Source organism: Carassius auratus, chromosome 50 (genome assembly GCF_003368295.1).
Source record: "Carassius auratus strain Wakin chromosome 50, ASM336829v1, whole genome shotgun sequence".
NCBI lineage: Eukaryota > Metazoa > Chordata > Actinopteri > Cypriniformes > Cyprinidae > Carassius > Carassius auratus.
The window spans coordinates 19711498-19729148 of NC_039292.1; the positions used below are offsets into that span (position 1 = coordinate 19711498).

A 17651-nucleotide genomic window follows, 5' to 3' on the forward strand; every position below is an offset into this window, starting at 1 on the left:
TTATGATGGATTTAGACATGACTGTCTTCTGGGGACAAGAAAGATGATGACAGTCTGTACCAAAACAAACAGAAAGGGAAAAACACACGAAAACATATTCAGCAAGTGATATTTCTTTTTATAAGTGCAATTAATCGCATCAAAAATAAAAGTTTTTGTTTACATAATACAGTATGTGTGTGTAAAATATTTCCATGTATTACAATATATATTCATAATACAATTATATGAATATATTTAATATATAAACCACATTTTTCTTAGATTACATATTTCATATATTATGTAAACTAAAACTTATTTCGGATGCGATTAATCATGATTAATTGTTAGTTTTTGTTTTACTAATTTCAGTACTTTACCTTAAACTAAATTTATAAATGTTACCTTAGCAACTAACTGTGAATAAGATTAAGTTTGGTTAATGTAAAGATCTTTTAAGTTGTTAAAATGTAATAAAGCAATAATAAACTAATCAAAACCAAATAATAAACAATAAGTACTAAAACTAAATGTATAAATCTCGAAATATTTTAAAATATTTTACCGAAGAATATATTTGTATAAATCAATGTATATTCACTGTGTGAGATTAAATATTTTATTTTGTTGTTTTAAAATTATTATTACTACTGCTACTACTACTATTATTGTTATTGTTTTTATAAGAACCTTGTGCTAATGTTCCTTTAAAACTTCCCCATGTACATAAATACCCTCCGTTATAACAGCCAATCCTCCGCTCACATTCAGGAAGAAGCATTGAAGACTTGTTTCATGTAAGTGGGCTTCAATTAACATTCTACTGAGACTGAAGGTGGACGACAGCCAAACATCCTGACGACCTTTAAAAGTTCAACGGCTTAATCAACTGCAAACGAGTGCGCAAATGAGGGTCATGCAGGAAGGCATCGATCTAAATGCTGTGAAAATGCAGATACACGTTTAACGTCATAAATGTTAATAAATCGTGTTCCTGTAGCTCAATTGGTAGAGCACTGCCTTATCAAGTGCAATGTTGGGGGTTCGATTCCCCGGGAACACACACATGATAGATAAAAATTGATAGTGTGAATGCACTGTAAGTCCCTTTGGATAAAAGCATCTGCTAAATGCATAAATTTAATTTAATTTAATTTTAATTTACATGTTCATGCAAACAAGTAATTTTTAAAATAGGCAAAATACAAACCAATAATAGCCTTAAACATTTTTTATGTCCCATTACAGTAAAAAAAAAAAAAGAAAAAGAAATTATATATATATATATATATATACACACACACACACTGCGAGATTTACCATTCAGTGATTCCAGCAGGTGACACTGATATCTAAGTGATGCTCGCTCGTTCTCATTGGCTACCACGGGTGTCATGTCAGAGGCAGTCCAATCAAAGATATATTTCAGATATACAAATGTTTGATCAGTCATTTAATCAGAGCATGATGGCAATGTAATACCTCTAGGGGAAAAAAAATACATATGATTTTTAAACTACTTGATGTACAAAATGATGAATATACATCAATGTGTTTTTGCTTTAAGCATTTGTGCAATTTATAAAGGTGTGGTAAATTGAATCGTTATATTTTATTATACTGTCATTGTGATTACTGCGCCAAGACGAAGTGCTTACAAGCACTTGCCATGGTATTCCGCCATACAATATAGTTATCCATTTTACACGCTTAGAAAAGCGCAATGTTTTGTTTTGTGTTACCGTCGTAGGTCGAGTTACACTACGGGAGTAATTGTATTTAAATAGGGAAAACGTGGAGGTGTTTGGTAGCTTCTCTGCTTGGCCCATATTGAATGAATGGGCTAAGCTAAGTGCTTTCAAAGTGTCACCCTGAGACAAGAGAGGCATGTATCAACTCATCTTAGGTAAGTGAAAAACATAGTTTAATATGAAAACACGGTGGAGTATCCCTTTAATGTGGAAGAGAGTCAAACTTCAGGATCCTTATTATCCTTACAGCTTATTTATTATTCAATGGTTTATGCACTTTTCACCAGAAAAAAAAGTAAATAAAATAAAATAAACTGAAAAAATAAATGTATTCCTGAATGTATGTGAAGATTTGGAGCACTAAACAATTTTTGTTGTTGTTAAACAGTAGTAGAATCTGTACTGTACTGAATCTGAACGCACTGTACTTCAGTCGCTCACAGCCTTGTTTTAATTCCTGTAAATATTAAATACAGTAATACCCTGACTAAGCTCCATCACATCGGACGTGTTTTTTTCACCGACATGGAAAAGTTCAGTGTTTCAAACTCATAATGATGGTTTTGTGTAACTAGGAGGTGTTCTTGTGCAATTAACTCAAATATGATCTTTCTGACATGACTTATAATGGTGCGATCCCCAGCGAGAGCAGTACATGTGTGTGTCCTCTGCCATCACACTAGCTCTGGGTTTATAATTCTAAGGGACTGATATGAGACGAGACCAGCCGCAAGCGTGTGTGTGATGATAAAGTAGTTTGCCGTGTACATCAGAGGAGTCGTGTGTGTGCGTGTGTGTGTGTGTGTGAGAGAGAGACAGAGAGCAGAGGTGAGGGGCTGAACCGGCTGCCACGAGCCGCGATCGAGATCCTGAGAGACTCGCTGGTCTCCGTCGAGACGGGAAAAGCAGGCCGCCAGCGAGACGGAGAGAAACATTAAAGGACTCGCAACAAGACACACAGAGAAAGTCCACCAATAACACACACATAAAGCCGTGAAACAAGCCTCACTCTCTTTTAAATGCAGAAATTGAGGGAAAATTGCAGGAAAATAAAACCAGCCTCCATTTGCAGACTATGAAAATGCTGCATTCATCAGTCTCTCTCTCTCTTACTCTCTGTGATTGGAAACTCAGTCATCAAAACTCAGATGGACTTCTTAAAAGTGCCTCAAAATGCATTCACATGTGCCTATATAAATGTGATCAGGGGAAGCAACCTACATTTTTATATTTTTCAATGAATTCGAGCACTTGTGCAAAATGTGCCGTGATGCGTGATGTGCTTGTTGTCTTTCAATGTGCTTCTGTGGGATTGTTCTCACTTGTTTTCTGGTTCAGCTGGTGAAAACGTTGCCTCTGATCACTTAGTAAAGTAACATCACATATTTCCTGGACAATGCACATGATTTTATGGATCATTCATGATGAGTTAAGTGCTGTAGTTCAATATTATTTAATACAAGCTATTTATTCCATGCTAAATCAAACCAAAAACTGTACTAACACTATTTTAATAAACAAAAATGGACTGAAAAACACTGAATACTAACAGATCCCTTGTGTTTCACAAGGAAAACCGTAGAAATGATCACAAACCCATTAGAAAACAAAGTATGCACACCCTTCGGATGCAGTGCATTGCAAGCATGAACAGAAAAACTTGTTCTCACTGTTCCGAAACGGAGAGAAATGTGACAGAAAAGACAATACAATACAATAATAAAAGGACTAAAAAAATGTGATAATTGTATTTGACAGTCAATTAACTTTCTTATGAGCTAAAACTGTGCTTTCTGAGACTTTCCATTGTGTTTTATAAGACAGAAATAAATATATATATATATATATATATATATATATATATATATATATATATATATATATATATATATATATATATATATATATATATATTTATTATATGATATATATAATGATAATATATGATATAATATATATATATATAATGTTTAACACATTTACCACCAATAGCAATTAATATTTTAATACACAAATAAAAGCTTGTATTATAATTTAAAATAATTTGTAAGTAATGTACATAATTGTAATAATTTCTCTTTTTTTCTTCTAACACTGTATATTATTATACACTACTGATTAACATTTTGGGGTCAGTAAGACTTTCTTTTTTTTTTAAAGAAATTAAAACTATTCAGCAAAGACAAATTAAATTGATAAAAAAAATGGCAGTAAAAGATTTATAAAATTGCAATTAAAAATATATATTTTCTTAGTTAAAACTCATTTAGATTTCTCATTAGTATTTTTGTAATTTCAAGACTGTTGTTATACATCTACATGGCTAAAAATATTCATTTAAATTAAGCATTGCACTGTACAATAGTGAAATGACAATACTTCTGTGTTTCGCAATCATAGGAATACATTACATTTGAAAATATATTCAAATAGAAAACAATATTACCGTTTTTTTTTTTTTTTAGATAAGTACCGATTTGGTGAGCAGAAGAAACTAATTTCAAATGCATTTCTAACTTTTGACAGATTTTTTTTTTTTTATTTAATTAATGCGCCAACTTGCAAATATCAAAAAAAAAAGAAAAAAAGAAAGAGAGATACAACTGCAGCTGCCTGACAGAAGAGAACAACAGAATCTTGCTCAAGGATGGATGGATGGATGGATGGACACACACACACACACACACACACACACCAATGTTTTTGTTTTACAGACATGAACAGACAGATGGAAGATATGAAAAGGGCAGCATTCATTTACAGTCAGACATCAGAAAGGTTATCCTACATCAACTCAGACAGTTGGACACACACGGCGCTCAGGTGGTCCTGAGGAAAACAGCTGCCACAGATGACATTTCAAGGTTTCGTGTTCCATATTCAAAACAGAAAACACACTGTGTGTGTGGGTGTGTGTGTGTGTGAGAGGGAGAGAGAGAGAGAGAGGCTGCGGCGGATGCATGACAACATCACACTCTTTGAAGGTCATTTGCTGAAGGGTGAAGCCACATACACAGACCTAAAAACTCAAACTTTGTTGAAGTCGACAGTGCTGTATATCGTATCAGACATAAATATGCAATAAAACTGAAAAGGCCAGTCATAGAAGACAAAGAGCAGGTGGCAGGAAACACACACATCTGACACTTGCTTCTTGCTCATTTCTAATTCATGAGGGGCTTTTGCATACGGTCACTGAAAATATGACATCCGGGTGAATCTCATGAAACCCTTCAAGATCATGTGTAGGTCGTATATAACCCCCACATATCAAGAAAAAAATATGAAACAATTTACTGAGAGAACTCTTTTTACAATTAAGAGATTCTTTTTACAATTACAAAAATCATGTATTTAGTTTTCTCCCAATTTAAACAATTTGTTTTTGTCAAACCACTTCTTAACTTTTCCCATTTCTGAATTTATATTTTCTGTAATTTCTGACAAATTATTTCCATAATAAAAAAAAAAGTTGGTATCATCGGCAAACATCAAAAATGTAATACTTTAGAAACTTTGCAGAGGTCATTAATGAACAAAATAAATAGTAATGGGCCTAAAACGGATCCTTGTGGAACTCCACATATTATATCTTTTAAATCAGATCTTTGACAATTAATTTGAACAAACTGCTGTCGATTGTTAAGATAACTTTTGAGCCATTGATGAGCTGGACCCCTAATGCCATAATTGTATGATTTTGACAATAGCAAACTGTGATTTATAGTGTTATTTCGCCTGGCAAATATATATATATATATATAAGCTGTTTAGAATGTGCGTTCTCAGTTCAATTTCGAGCGTCAAGTAATATAATCACACATGCATGAGGAGTATTTTTTATTACATGACAATTAAATCACACTTCTGGTCTGATGAAGAGCTTGCATGCATAATTTTAGTACTTAAGCAACAATAATCGATAAAATAAAGGAACTGTTAAAAAGAATTACCCCTACTTTTTTTTTTTTTTTTTTGCTGCTGTTGTTTGCTTTACAATTATGGTCATATATCTGGCTTAATTTTCTTTGTAGTTTCAGTTTTTTGCTATTTATTTCAGTTTTGGGGTGAATTGTGGACATGTTTTCATGAGATTCACCCTCTCCTTCAGGACACACATGCCATAAAAAAACCTTTAATATCTGAAGAACATTTCTGTTTCACAAAAGGTCCTTTGTGTCGAAAGAAGGTTCTTCAGATTTTAAAAAAGAAAGAAAGCGATGGTTCTCTAAAGAACATTTGACTGAATGGTTCTTTGTGGAACCAAACATGGTTCTTCTATGGCATCGCTGTGAAGAACCTTTTGAAGCACCTTTATTTTTAAGAGTTTATCTCATGGTGAGAGTCTCAGCGGACACACACACAGATGCGAACGCACAGAGCAAGGGCCGTCTCTTACCTTTAGAGGCTGTGTTGAGTAAGACAGACGGAGGAGAGAGAGAGAGACATGTTTAATGTGTGATGGTGTGTGTGTGATGTGACTGGAGGACGGCTGATCTACTCACTCTTGGTCTGGGTGGAGAAGGTCAGGGTGAGTTTGGCAAACAGCTCCTTGTTTTCAAAGCGGTCCTCCTTAGCCTTCACCCAGAAACTTTTTTCAGACAGATCCTCCGCTGCGATCTACAACATGAAACACTCATTAACACCTTCATCCCTCTATATCTGAGCTCTTCAACTACAATTATTTGAGGTTCAGTAATGAACCCTTCTCACCAGCCGAAGTCCGGACAATTATATACCTAAAAACATGAATGTGTTTTGACAGACCAGGATATCTGCAGGCTATTTAAGCTCAAATTTAAGACATAAATAAAATTTTTTAAGGACCTGCACAAATAAAATAAAAATGGCTGTAAAAAAAAAGTATCACATATCACATATCATATACAAATATATATTTATGGTCTTCTTAAATGTTTTGCTTTTTATAATGCATTATCTTCTTGTCAATCTACCAGTTCACATTTAAAACTTGTTTGGTCTGAACAGAAACAGCAGACAGGCTTAATAAAAAGGCACATTTATTCTTTGCCAGCAGGAGGCGCATTTGGAACAGCAGAAATATAGCAGTTTCCCTGGTGACGGCTGTAAACAAAGCATTGCACCTGACTTTGAAACTGCAGCGCTCATGTTCATTTCATGAAATCGCAGCCTTTTGAAGTTTAATCAGCATACTTGTTTTTCAAATAGCTGTTATTTTATTTTGTCCACCAGTTGGCAACCCCACTCTATATTTACATCCATAAGTTTCATATATCTCTCATTTTCAATCATCCAATCAACACATGTGATCAATCTATCCATGAGTCTACACATCCATCAGATCCATATATAACATTCATTAGTTTATCCACCCATCTTAACAAATTATCTTCTTTTCTCCAATTGTCAAGAAATGGAGGACAAGAGATCTGTTAAGGATTACTTCTATTCTATTATAGTATTTTATAATAGTATAGCTAACACTTTAGTTTACACTGCATGACTTTCAAACTCATCGGGTCGCCGTTGTTTTCACACTGCGTTACTATCTGGGGTAGCATTCAGCTGCTGCAGTGTTCACATTGGACGATGGATGACTATCGCAGACAGCTCTGTCTGGTCTGCTAACTGCGTCACAACAAAAAATGCAAGAAATAAGGAAATAACGCAAGAACCCACATACGTAAGAACGGAGTTCTCGCACGAGACTGGAATTATAAAAAAATAATAATAATAAGATATTTTTTTCAGTTGGTACTTTTGTAAAATAGTAATTTAAGCAATTTTATTATGTGGTTTAATCTTTTTTTTTTTTTTTACGTTACTTTATATTTTTGTACAAAAAAAAAATTATTGTGTTTATTTACATATTATATTATGATTTATTATTGTTGTTAATACATTGTGCCAACATCACATCCATTCGGCTTATTGCTTTAATGTGCTCCTGGTTTCTGGACAATATCATTAAACAGACGCCGCTGATATGATCATACGGTTCGAATGTGTTTCTCCATTTGTGGATACTGAACTGACTAATGAACCGTAGTTTGTGATTCTGGAGTCCGGGGCTTTATTTCTATTTGAGAAGATGAAATACCACCGAGCTCTTTCTCACAGTCTTAACTGATAACCTCATTTATACAGAAGAAAAACGCTGGGAGTAAAATGAGTTTAACAGCAGCGAACAGACTGTCAGGATATGAATGCAGCTCCTGTGACTAACTGCCTTCAGACACCAACCAAAGACAGAATGAGAAATGTAGAACATGGATTAGAGGAAGACAGAATATGATAATAGACTGAGAATAAAAGAGGGTGAAACTCATTAAAACTGATGCCAATTTTATGAACAAAGGAGAGAAAGGCGAAGCGGTCCCAACGCATGCTGAGACGGCCAGACGAAAAAAAAAACCACTCACTGCCTTTGTAATTCTATCATTCTCTGGTTTTTAGTGCACAACGTATAAACCTTTCTAATGTCCATCATTCGGGTTTTTTATGGTCCTGCGGCTCTGTTATCTAATATGGCTAAGCAATACAGTACAAAAAAAAAGTGTCCCTGTTTTTTAAATATAAATATATTTTGATTTATGTATATAGACTACGGTTTAAAAGTTTCCAAAGGATTTTTGAAAGAAATTAATACTTTTATTCCGCAAGGATGCAATAAATTGATCAAAAGTGGCAGTGAAGACATTTATAAAGCCACAGAAGATTTTGATTTCAAATAAATGCTGTTCTTTTGAACTTTCTATTCAAAGGATCCGGAAAAATAAATTGCATCACCATTTTTACAAAATAAAACAATGAAACAGCAGAACAACTTTGAACATTGCTAATTTTCAGAAAGGTTTTTTGTTTGTTTTTGATTTGTTTTTTACACTGAAGACTGAAGAGTGAATATGTTATAAATTCAGCTTGGCATCACAGGAATTAATTACATTTTAAAATATATAACAATAGAAAACGTATTTTAAACACTAATGATATTTCACAATATTACTGTTTTTACTGTGTGTTTGATAAATTAAGTGTTCCTGTAGCTCAACTGGTAGAGCACTGCGCTAACAAGCAAGCAAGCACAAGGTTGGGGGTTCGATTCCCTGGGAACACATGATATGTAAAAATTGATAGCCTGAATGCACTGTAAGTTGCTTTGGATAAAAGCGTCTGCTACATGCATATTTTTTTTTTAATTAATTAAAGCCTTGGTGAGCAAAAGAGACTTAAATCTTACCAACCTCACACTTTTACATGGAATTGTATTTGAAATGGACCAAAATGTGTTTTTTCCCCAATCAGTTATAATTATTTCAACCATCAGCCACCGCAGTCAATTAGATTCAAATGATTAATGCATGAAGGAAAATGCAGTAAAAAAGAAATTTAATTAAATAAAAAAACACTTTTGCACTTGAACAGGAAATAATATTTAATTCATTTCATTTATGTGCACCATAATGAGCAAGAAACTGAAGTATTATTAACCATGAATACGAGTTTTTAAAGATTCACTGAAACTGATGAATCAATGATGGGACTCAATCACGGAAAATGAATTAAATTAACTGATTGTTAGCATCTGACGTCCAAAGCTGCTGTAAAATATATGTTTATCAACATTAGACATTTTTACAAAGCTGTGCATGAACCAATCTTTATGAACTTAATCACAGATATAATATAATTTATATAAATATATGATCTCTGTGATTTTTAAGTTTTCATAAAGATTGGTTCATGCAATATATTATATTTAGGATAATTTTGGATTTGTAAAGGTTTATTCATTTTGTTGTGTGGTTCTGTTATTTTTTTATACATTTATATTTTGATAACGCTTTTATACATTTTATTTCAGTTATTATAGTTTTAGTTATTTTAGTACATGAAGGCATGGCAATTTATAATTTTGGTGAGTTAGGCTACTATACTCAACTAAAACAAAGTATATTAAACAAATAATTAAAAACAATATACATATTAGGGGTTGCACCGACTAATCGATTAGTCGACTTAAACGCTCTGCCATGACGCTTTTTTTGTTGACGTCGACTAGTCGCCGGTCCTATAGAGGGCGCAACAGGATAAATCTTTGAAGGACTTCCACATTTACGCTCCATTTTGCAACAGTTAAAATAACAAAAAAAAATCAAAATCACTAGTCGTTCAACCCCTAATACACATATACATATATGTATATATTTTTTTAATTTTAGTTAAGTAACTGTTTATATAAAGTTGCCAAAATAATCATAAATAGATTGGCATACTGAAACTATTAAGCACTCAAGAACAATGCATTGCAATGACGAAGCCTCTGTGAATGTTTAACATTCACCATTAGTCAGAGAATATTAAATGACTGTCTATGTAAGTGCAGCATCTCTCACCTCCATTTCCACTGAAATGTGAAAAAAAAACATAAATCTGAGAGGAGAAGACGAGAATTAAATGCATAAGGGGAAAGAGGATTCGGCAAAGAGAGGTTAGGACACAGAAACAAGGTACAACCTCTAATGATACAGCAGCACCTAATTACCCTGAGAGAGAGAGAGAGAGAGAGAGAGAGAGAGAGAGAGAGAGAGAGAGAGAGAGAGAGAGAGAGAGAGAGAGAGAGAGAGAGAGAGAGAGAGAGAGAGAGAGAGAGAGAGAGCGAGAGCGAGAGTGTGTGTGTCAGGAGCGTCATGAGATAAGACGACTACGCTGAAGAGGATGAGAGGAAAGTGGAAAAAAATGTTAATTTAAATTACAAAAGAATGCTGTCCTTTCTACCAGCAATTTAATTATCTTTCGGAGACACAGTCAAAAGACACAGGCTTATTAAAAAGCTATTTCACTGACATCCTCAAAGAGCTCTAACCACTGAGACTCTAAACACTCATGAATTCCACTGAAGCCATTAAAGAGTAGCTTTAGGCTAATAGGAGACAGGGCCGTTTTGATGTTTTTACTCTTGTGGAGGCCGAGGAAAAGCCAGTGAAGGAAAGGGAGAGAGAGAGAGATAGAGAGAGATCGGAGGAAGAGAGCAGCGTGTTCATGATCAACAGCTCATTGTCACGTGTGTCACTTCCACTCCAAGTGGGAGACATACGGGTTGAAACTACGGCTATGCTGACACACACACACAAAAATATCTTCTTCATCAGTACTTTTGCCTTGTACATAATTATTGCCATTAGAGTATGTATTAGAGAAATATATATATATATATATATATATATATATATATATATATATATATATATATATATATATATATATATAATTTTACTTTAGTTATATTAATATTATTATCTTTATTTTTCTTACCCCATTGGCAAATCAATGATTTATTTTTTTAAGCAAAAAAAAATTATTTATATTTTATATATATATATATATATATATATATATATATATATATATATTAATTATATATATCATTTTTATTTATAATATTAATATAATTAATGTGTTAAATTAAAATACACATTAAATTACTTATTATTATTACTATTTTTACGTAGCTTTTGATTTGCTTTTTTATGCATTTTGTTCTAGAAAAGTTCGCCAAGTCTGACTACTTTTCATTTGTGTGCCCTCCTCTAGAATCATTACCTAGTTTGAGCATTAAACAGCTAGAACTATTTCTCTAATAGTGACTGGACTAATAGTGATGATGATGAGGCGAATGTACCATCATTTATATCCGAAACAGGAGATGCAGACATGTGGGAACATACACACCTTGCTCCAGTTGGCTCTCTTCAGCTGCACCTCTGGTTTGTAGTCTTTCTTAGGCTGGAGGCCGAAGGGCAGCTGAGGAACAGCAGGCGCCCATCCACCAAACCCACCCGGAGGGGGCGGTGGCATCCCAGGACCGCCCATCGGAGGAGGTGGAGGAGGCATACCGGGCATTCCAGGTGGAGGAGGCGGAGGAGGCGGCATACCAGGTGCTCCAGGTAAAGGAGGAGGAGGAGGAGGCATTCCAGGTGCACCCGGTAAAGGTGGAGGAGGCGGCGGCATATTGGCTGCCCCGGGAAGAGGTGGAGGCGGAGGGGGAGGTGGCATACCAGGTGCTCCGGGTAAAGGAGGCGGTGGAGGGGGCAGAGCCAGGCCAAGTGCTCCGGGCAGAGGAGGCGGCGGTGGTGGCGGGGGCATAGCTGTTTGTCCCGGTGGAGGAGGAGGTGGGAGGCTAGCTCCACCAGGACAAGGCGGAGGTGGCACAGAGGAAGCTGACTGGCTGGGGGGCGGAGCCACAGGCACAGGCACGGTCACAGTGATGACCTTCGCTTTGGCTTCTTTGAGATCTTTAGAGAGCTTCTCAATCTGACAAACAGAAGAAACACAGAGGTGTACAAACTTTGATTTAATTTCACTTCAAACAATACAGTGGAAGTCCGTTTTTGCCACGGAATAAAAAAATAAAAAAAACGTAAAAGTAATTTAACTAACTTTTTAATCTACAAATTCTGACTTTTTTTCAGAATTGTAAGAAATAAATTAAGATTTGCAAAAAACTTTCAATATAAACTTGTAATCCTGGAAAAAATTTAAAAATTCGCAAAACAAACTAAGAATTGCAAAATGAAAATTTTGAAAAAGGACTTGTTTATATCTCACAATTCTGGGCCCGGTTCCCCAAAACGTTCTTATCACCAAGTAGTTCTTAACCAATACCTTAACCTCTCTTTTAACCTTATGGCACGATTCCCGACACGTTTGTACGCTAAGTATATCTTCTGTAAGTCACACTTTCGTAAGGTTGGTCTGGACCATTCGTAAGCTCTCTCTTAGCGTTGTTTGAGCTCAATACGCTAGTCTCCGCCACTGTGAAGCAGTCTTTAGAAATCAGCGAAGCGCAGTACAAGTCAAACCAGGTATGTTGACAATATTGTGGCTCAACAATGATTTTACGTTATGGACATTTTAAGACTCATAATAAATTATGTTCGCAATGGATACAGGCCTATTTATGAAGTTGACTTTATGTGGTATCAGACCTAATATGGTGGTAATTAGCCTAGGCTTTTTCGTAATGTAATTAAAGCGAATTGGCAATCACATTTTGATAATTAAAATCTGGCAAACAATTTGGCTCTAAATGGCAAAGGTCTATAAATGGGTAAGCACGGTGGTGTCCAGTTCCAGCGTGTCCTTGTATTGAATCAAAGACGGCGCCAGATGCGGAGCCGTTTAGTCCATTTAAATTTTTTTATTCGGCAAAACTTAAGCACTTTTGACATTTTGCCTGGCGTGGCTATATATATATTAAAAAAAATTGCCTCCAAAAGACAGCTCATTATGGAGCTGCTGGACATTCTCAGACCTTTTTGTTTCTCTGTTCATTTTAGATAGGTTGCTTTTTATTGAAAACATTAACCAATGGCAATCAATACTGCATTAAACAGAAGTAACTGCAGCTGCTTGCCAATCAATTCTGATTGTAGTACCTTACCATTAATATAAAAGTGTAATACATAATTTTTTTAGAAGTAGTTAAACCCATGTCAAGTAGCGGCACAAGTGGCAAAATGGGATAAGGAGGATGGAAGATTAGTGAGGGATACCCGGTTCGTCTAACCGTCACAACATATCGTGTGAACATTTTACTGACCATTTGATAATTTAATTTATAATCTATATTCTACTGATAACTTAAACTATGTTAAAATAAATGTTACTGTAATGATTTGAGGAATGTTTCATTTGCATAGAACGTGTTGTCTTTCTTAACGCTGTATTGCACCTTCGTGTGAAGTGGAAAATCGATTCATGAGCAATCGATGCCAACTAATTCAGCACCTTCGCTCGGGACAGCGCTCTTGTAATGTCGGACGTAAGAGGCAGCATGCTAAGAAGCTTCCTAAGGGACACTTCGGGGAACACACTTAGGAACATAAACAACTTTGTTAAGATATATCTTTCGAGGTCTTCTTAGCGCGCTAAGAGTGAGCGTTATGAGCCCTGACTTTTTCTCAGATTCAGTTCACATTTCACCATTCTTTTTTTCTATCACAAAATAAAAATGCAATTGCAACTTTTCATTACTTTTGTGGTTTGTTTCTTCATAAAATGTAAAAATCTAGTTAACTGATGGAGGGAGAGAGACAGACGGACAGAAGAAGATCCGGCAAGAGTTGGAAGAACATGAGGGAGTGTTTAAATTCATGTCTAATTAGCAGCATGATTTATTTACCCAGAACTCGGCAGAACTCATAAAAAAGTGACCAGCCTGCTAATGTCACATCGGAGAAAGAGAGAGAATCTGAAGTAGTTCAGGGGGTTCTAGCTGAAGTTTCCGATGCTTGTTTAACTGTAGGTGATGAGTTGGTTGAGTTCAGCAACTTCTCTCAGACTATAAATATATATATATGGATGGACAGATGAAGCGTCCAAACATCTGAACTTCTGCTGACGGATGCGGTTCATCACTTTCCACTGTAATTATCTGAAGCTCGACTGTGTTGTGTTTGTTAGATAATAAATAAACATCATTACTGTCCTTCCTGTTCTATAAATCTCTCACATTTGTTAACTCTCTTCTCTGTTCATACTTCTCTCAGAAACACAGTCTGGTCAACTTTGTAGTTTATTCTGCTGGAGAACTGCCCATTAATATATAGAAGAGCAGAGAGTCTGATCTGGATGCATTATTGTAAAATGTGTGCTAAATTAGGTTTTAGATTATTAAAACACAAAAATAACAAGATCCTACCTACAATTATATTGTGTTGCCTGTTTTTCGATGAGAATAATAATACATTTTTGTATAGTTTATTTTTTTTTTTACATTATAGTGTTTTTTTGTCAATGGTATTGCATATTTATATAGTTACAGTTATTGTTTATTGAAATTTTTGTATTCTGATCATCGTCTCGTCTTAGTCATAGTTTTCGTTAATGAAATTAACACTATAATGTAGTACATGTGGTGTTCTAATTCTAAAACACAAAATGCCAATTTGACAAAAAAATGTTGATAACAAAAATCACATACACACACAAAAATGTGAATTCCTGATGAGACTGTCAAAAAAAATGTATAAATAAAAATGCTGGACCCCTTTCATATACTGTAATGAAGTGTTCCCACACTTAATATTACACAGTAATTACAAAAAAATGCTGTTGGAACTGCAACCGTGCACTTTTTTTCTTTTGATTTTGAAGCAAATGGGAAAGCAAAAAATCTTAACTGTATTTGTAAATTATTTACTTATGTTAAATGTATTTGCTGTAGTTTATTTCCGCTTCTGAAAATCTCAGAAATTTGAAAAGTCCATTGTTTTTAAAAACATTTAAACAAACAGGAAGTTCCGCCCTAAACTCACACCACTGGTTGACCAAAAGTTATGTTGGGCTGTTTAACCAAAGCTGGTAATAGAGAGATGACATCACTTCCTGTCGGTGTACCTTCTCTTTCAGTTGGCTGATCTCTGACTGCAGGCCCTGGTTCTCTTTCTCCTGCTCGTTCTTCTCTTTCCCCAGCGTCTCTTTCTCAGTGCTCAGCTCCAGAACCTTCTGCTCGTAATCGGCCTCCATCTTCTTCAGCTCCACCTGCAGCTCGTGACGGGCCGTCAACTCTGCGTCCAGCTACACAACAACACACATCTCAATTAAACACCAGGATGTGTCTAAATCTCACAAAACACACCTTTATGACAAACAAAATTTAAAGCGTTTCTCCTCACCAAGACTACATTGATTTGATTACATTTACAGTAAAACTGTATTATTACAATTCAAAATAACAGTTGTCTGTGTACATATATATTGTAAATTGTAATTTATTCCTATGATCAAAGCTGAATTTTCAGTATCATTACTCCAGTGCCACATGATTCTTCAGAAATCATTCTAATATACTGATCTGCTGCTCAAAACATTTTCTTGTATATATTGTGTTATTAATAAACTCTCAGGTGACCCATGTGTAGACTGTGACCCTCAGTTTATCACTGTGAAGGTGGTTTGTTGTTGTCAGCGTGGACGACTCAGAGGACGGATTCAAGAACAAATCTGAGGCGAAACGGAGTCTCTGTGGGTTTTAGTATTCACCACACACACTTCCACAAAATCTGTCCTTCTGCCTCACACAGACAGACATTGACAATTTCCGGTGACATTGATGGCGAGTCAAGACATGCAATTACGTGACAGCAGCGGAAATGGAAGGGTCATATGCACACGCACACACACACACACACACACACACACACACTTTCTCTATGTGTTAGTAATGAGAGTCGTTTGCTGTCGCTCTTCTGACGACACACTGCTATTACTCTAAATTAGAAAGGGAAGGAGGGGGGAGAGAGAGGAAGTGTAAACACTCGCCTGACAAGCCCCATAGGACACACACTCACGCAAAAGCATAAGTGAAGCAGGAAGTATTGCAGTGTTTACTTTATTTGAGCTGGGACAGAGAAAAACACACACACAGAGAAGAGTAAATCTCAGGAAACCTGTCAAGAATGTGCCATGGTCACATTGCATCCCCAAAAACGTTAAACTTCAACTTCACTTAATTATAAGAGCTTTAAACTATATTTTGTATTTGTACTGTCTTTTAGCTTATAAAAACAGTGCAGTACAATAATATATGCATAAAATGTATCAACATTTAAACCAAATACATATTAGTGCTGTCAAAATTAGCGTTAACGCAGGCGAATATTATAATAAGTATTTCAGTTTAATTAACGCAGGGGTGAAGCTAGAGTTGGCCACCCCACTCACAACTGCTGCTTCCGTCTCTTTTTTTAATTACAGTAATGAAAGTGAAACAGTTTTGTATCGAGAACATACATCTGTAACGTTTTTACATGATCTTTACATAAATTGTTCATTTATGAAATTCTAATACAGTAAGAAAACACTGCATTACAGTAATGAGAACGGAATAAGAATCATTAGCTGGTTGCAAAAAAAATTAATTAAAGCAGAACATCATGATGAATTATGGTAATGATAATTTTAAGGTCAAATTTGTGTTGTGTTAATAAAAATCTCATGGACAATAATGTCATGTGAATAAAACACGTAACTTTTTAGCTGTAACGTTTATACATGGCAGATTTTTAGCTGCACTGCACTGAAATTTGGTGATAATTAAAATTAGTAACAAAAAATTACATAAGCGATTTTTAATTGTAATACAGTAGGAAAACACTATTACAGTAATGAGAATCTAATTTAAGTGACACAAAAATAGAAAGTAAAACAAAAGGATGCATCATGGTAATGAGAACTTGAGGGTTCATTTTGCTTAATTGTCATGGAAATAAAGTCAATGCAAGTAAATAAATAACTGTAATAATAATAATAATAATACTGTAATAAACTGTAATAATAAAGAGAAACTGAAAATAAGCATTTTCTCTCTGTCTTCCTTTTTTTTGAGTTGGGAGTGAAATATGACCCGGATATGTTTTTATTTATTTATTTTTTTTTTTTAAGAAACCCAACCAAGATGCACACACAGACAAGAGTACATGCATTCAGATAAAGGCACACAAACACACACACACACACACACATACAGGGTAATTGTAAACTGTATTTGGTGAGTTTGGAGGGAAGCTGTCAGGAAGAGACAGGAAATCTCTGTTCTGCTCATCTCAGCTCCCAAATTACACATCTGTCGACTGACAGGCGCACCGAGACAGCGGGGGGCGTCTGGGAGCAGCGGCTGCATGTGTGTGTGTGTAGCAGTAAATCTACTGTTGTTGATCAATATTGGATGCCCATTCAATGCATTTCAGTAGAGAATGATTTAGTTTAAATCTGTGTGTCATTCATCCAGTCTCAAGAGTGTGTTTGTCTGTGTCAATACCTTCTTTTCCAGCTCTGTGGCCTTAGCTTCACTGATTTCCACTTTGGTTTTATCAACCATGTTATCTAGAGAGAAAGAGAGACAGGCAGCGGGTGAATAGACAGTTTATGAGG

At 35.2% G+C, this 17651-nt stretch overlaps 1 protein-coding gene across 3 annotated transcripts in view; it reads right to left on the bottom strand.

Moving 5' to 3' along the window:
• Positions 1–17651, bottom strand: part of LOC113067292 (protein diaphanous homolog 1-like) — an 88359-nt gene that overhangs the window by 37572 nt on the left and 33136 nt on the right. For 2 of the 3 annotated variants that reach the window (XM_026239684.1, XM_026239682.1), the window contains 5 exons: positions 17539–17603; positions 15117–15296; positions 11448–12029; positions 6239–6353; positions 6133–6141 (listed from right to left, as the gene is read on the bottom strand). In XM_026239684.1, the coding sequence (XP_026095469.1) occupies positions 6133–6141; positions 6239–6353; positions 11448–12029; positions 15117–15296; positions 17539–17603 (951 nt within the window). The remainder of the gene's footprint in view (positions 1–6132; positions 6142–6238; positions 6354–11447; positions 12030–15116; positions 15297–17538; positions 17604–17651) is intronic. The other variant, XM_026239683.1, reaches the window with a different exon arrangement.